This window comes from Coturnix japonica, chromosome 28, assembly GCF_054131305.1.
Source record: "Coturnix japonica strain WE chromosome 28, WE-NBRP24, whole genome shotgun sequence".
Lineage (NCBI taxonomy): Eukaryota > Metazoa > Chordata > Aves > Galliformes > Phasianidae > Coturnix > Coturnix japonica.
In genome coordinates, this window is record NC_140690.1 from 6,822,394 (window position 1) to 6,825,994 (window position 3,601).

General features: G+C 53.7%; 1 protein-coding gene across 1 annotated transcript; it reads left to right on the forward strand.

Moving 5' to 3' along the window:
- Window positions 1-239: 239 nt before the first annotated feature.
- On the forward strand, window positions 240-1,843 carry LOC146756219 (uncharacterized). Its single transcript, XM_085524986.1, has 2 exons — window positions 240-386; window positions 676-1,843. Exons 1-2 carry the CDS (start codon window positions 328-330, stop codon window positions 1,724-1,726), a joined length of 1,110 nt encoding a protein of 369 aa, XP_085381112.1. The 5' UTR covers window positions 240-327; the 3' UTR covers window positions 1,727-1,843.
- The last annotated feature ends 1,758 nt before the right edge of the window (window positions 1,844-3,601 follow it).

Below are 3,601 nucleotides of genomic sequence, written 5' to 3' on the forward strand. Positions count from 1 at the left end.
CATAGATATGACACACACCTGCCCCACAGCAGCTCCTTCCCTATAGATCTGACCCACATAAGCCCCACAGCAGCACCTGTTCCGTAGATCTGACCCACATCAGCCCCACAGCAGCTCCTGCCCCATAGATATGACCCACCTCAGCCCCTGCCTCAGAGCAGGGATCCTTCCTATGGTTGTTCTTGTCCACGTCCCTCAAAGCAGCAGCTGGTGAAACAGATCCACATTGTTTTTCCAGGTGCGGATGGTGAGGAACACGCAAATGCCGCAGACAATAATTTTATCGAGAAGTACTGCCTGGGATTTGGTGTGGCTATCTTCGTTACCATGCTGATGGCAATGTTTTCGTGCTATCGTCTTGTCCGACAACGGAGGCAGATAAACCAGTGAGTTCTTGTTCACCCCCAACCCCATCCTGCCCCCTCTCTTTACTATAGGGATCCTGTGAGCAAGGAGGCATTTCTAGTTAAAGCAGCATAGAGAAGCCAGTTAGTTGTTGCCTAACACTGTCTGAGATTGACACTGTCAGACGTTTAACTGGCCTCGCCATTCCTGCTGCATGTTCTTACTGCTGGGCCTGAGACAGGCCGGGAGCTGAGGGTGGCTCTATCATGCACTGTGAGGAAGGAGAGCAGGGGGTTCTCCTGTGCCCTCAGCACGTTTCTCTCCCTGCAGGCGCCTTGCTGAAGATGCTGCAGTCCAGCATATTGCCCGCAGCAACCTCACGCTTGGACAAACAGCTTGCTCGCCTCAGTGCGCCGCACAGAAAAGACGTGGCACAAACAACCGGTGCCTGTGCAGTGACAATCTGCCCACCAGCCGCAGAGCACCACCAGAGCGGCCCCTGCCAGGCCTGACGGCTGTCGGGCTCAGCTGCCCCCAGTGCAGCCCCCGTAGCCCACCAGCCCAGGCTCCGTGGCCCCTGGGAAGTACATCATGCCCAGTGGCCCCTATCCACCTTGGGCATCAACACCTCTTTCAGGGGACAGGAGGGACCCACCTGGTTTGGAAGCTTGCAGTCATCGGCTGGCACCCAAACAGCAGCACCCTGGCATCAACACCACCCTCCTGTCCCCCACCACCATTCTTCAGGGGTTGGCAGTGGCTCCCTCAAAGTGTCACCCGCAGGCAGCCACTGCCTCAGGGAAGCTTGAGAGGCCTGTCAGCCTCCAGCACCATCTCTGCCCTCACCCTCCCCTCCACCATCCGTCAGGGGATGGAAGCGACCCCAGCAGAGTATAGACCTGGGGACATCATCCAAGAGACGGACGACCATTGCCTGGGGGAAGCCAACTGGCCCAGCAGCCCCCTGTCCCCCCCAGGAACTGTCACCAACTTTCCTTCACCATCCTTCAGGAGGTTGGAGCAGCCCCCACAGGGTGGCAGTTTGAGGGCATCATCCGACACCCAGAAAACTACAGCCAGGGGAAAGCATACCAGGCCCCACAGCTCCCAGCCCCCCACAGCACCAACTCTGCCCTCCCGCTCCTCTCCTCCATCTTTCAGGATGTGGGAGTGCCCCCCCCCACAGGGTCGGCATGGGGGCAACACCTGTAAAACCTCTGCCTGGAAAAAGTATGACAGGCCCAGCAGCCCCAAGATCCCCCCAGCACCACCTCTCTCTTCATGCTCCTCTCCACCATTGGTCAGGTGGTGGGAGCATCATCACTGGTCAACACAACAGGGGCTTCTTTCTTTAACATCCTTATTACACCTTCTGAACTGAGTATACCTTTTCTACAAAAATTCTCTGCACCACAGATGATCATATTCAAAACATCTATAACTATATGGAATATAGATATTGTAAATTAATTCAATAAAGTTCAACAACAAAACAAAATAACCAAGAAGCTGCTTCCTTCAAAAGGCAGAGTATTCTGACGAGGAGAAAACAGCAATACTAACATCACGTCACGGCGTTGCCATCAGGGCTCAAGCTAAGGCAGCCAGCTGACCAGGGCAGAACTTGTGTTAGATGCTGCTCAGTGACAACACCCAGAATGAAGTAGCAAGGATGTGAAGTGTAGGAGACTACTTGCGCTTATCACATTCTGTCTGCTGTAACAGCACTACTCAAAGATTTCTAATCGGGCCAAGATCTTTGTGAAGCAGCAGTTTGTTCATTACTGCCATCATGGCCGCACACCCCTACTGACTGTTGGGCAGGGCTGCAGTGGAGAACGCCCTCCACACGCAGTCCTGGGCAGGCAAGGGCTGTCGGTGCACAGTGCCACACGCTCCTTGCCATCTGCACACACGTGGGCTGGCTTTGCACTGCCAGGCACATCGTCTCGCCTGGGCACTGCAGGTCCTCGCTTGGTGGTATGCAGAGACAGCGGGGCCAACAGATGAAGTTATCTGTGTTGTGTGCAATACTTGCATGACTTGGGAGCTGACAATCCTTGTGGTTCTCTGTCCTGCTCCAATTTATAGGAAGGAGAGGAGGTCCATACGTGTATGCCTGAGCATGGTTCAAATGTTGGAGGACGGACGCTATTACGACTTAGGGTGATTAGGAAGGGAAGGCGGGCAATAGAAAAGACAGGAAAAAGAATCAAGGAGTCTTTATAGGAAGCAAGAGGGAGAGAGAGTCACCACCATGGATCTGACGTGTTTAGTAGTTCAGTCATTGATCTTCAGTAGTGGTGGGTCATCAGGAGTTGTTGTTCCGCTGACGATGACTGTGACCACGGCAACAGTTTCCAATGATTGTATAAACTTACAAATAAGTCCAACGTGGTTCAGTCAGCTCTCCTTGGTGTGACAGCTCAAATCCAAAATGGTTGAGTCAGCTCTCCTTGGAATGGCAGCTTCTGGCTCTGGGATTTCATCTGGACCTTGCCAGCAGACAAGAGGGAGCAGGGACGCCCACCTGCTTCTTGTTCTTCACCGGACACGATGGTATCATTCCCCAGTTTTCCCATACCAAGCTGGAGCCAGATCTTCTGCCAGTAAACACTTCTGAGCACCCTCTTCTGGAGGTGAACAGCTCTGGAGGAAGGTGCTTTCAAATGTCCACAAAGTGATGTTGATTGTCACACAGTAGCACCCATCACTTGCCTCCTCCATAAATCAGTTACAGTCTTGTTGGTGAACCTGAAGACAAAAGGTCAGCGCGCTGGAACAAACAGCCACACACCAGTATCACAGAGTCACAGAATGACCCAGGTTGGAAGGGACCTCATGGATCATGAAGAACAAACCCCCCTGCCTGGCAGGGCCACCAAACATACACCTTTACTAGATCAGGTTGCCCAGGGCCCTGTCCAACCTGGCCCTGAACACCCCCAAGGACGGGGCATCCACAACCTCCCTGGGCAGCCCGTTCCAGGGCCTAACCACTCTGCTAGTAAACAACTTTCCCCCTAACATCCAACCTAAATCTTCCCTCTTTCAACTTCAATCAGTTTCCCCTTGTCCTGCTATTACCAGCCCCCTCCTCATCCTATGTGGAACACCAGTGCCAGCAGTGCGGCCGCCATTTTAGAACCCTCTCCACGTCACCTTGGTCACCGCTGCCGCGCGCAACGCACTCGCCTCTGACAGCTGTGGCAGTTAGCAGCCATGTCGGCAGCTAAGAGGGCTAGGGTAGAAGTTT

What these genes read in the sequence shown, in the direction of transcription:
- LOC146756219 (XM_085524986.1), top strand. Translation starts at nt 328, where the DNA reads ATGCTGATGGCAATGTTTTCGTGCTATCGTCTTGTCCGACAACGGAGG. An exon ending in CAACGGAGGCAGATAAACCA is followed by an intron (nt 387 to 675) that starts GTGAGTTCTTGT and finishes CTCTCCCTGCAG; the next exon opens with GCGCCTTGCTGAAGATGCTG.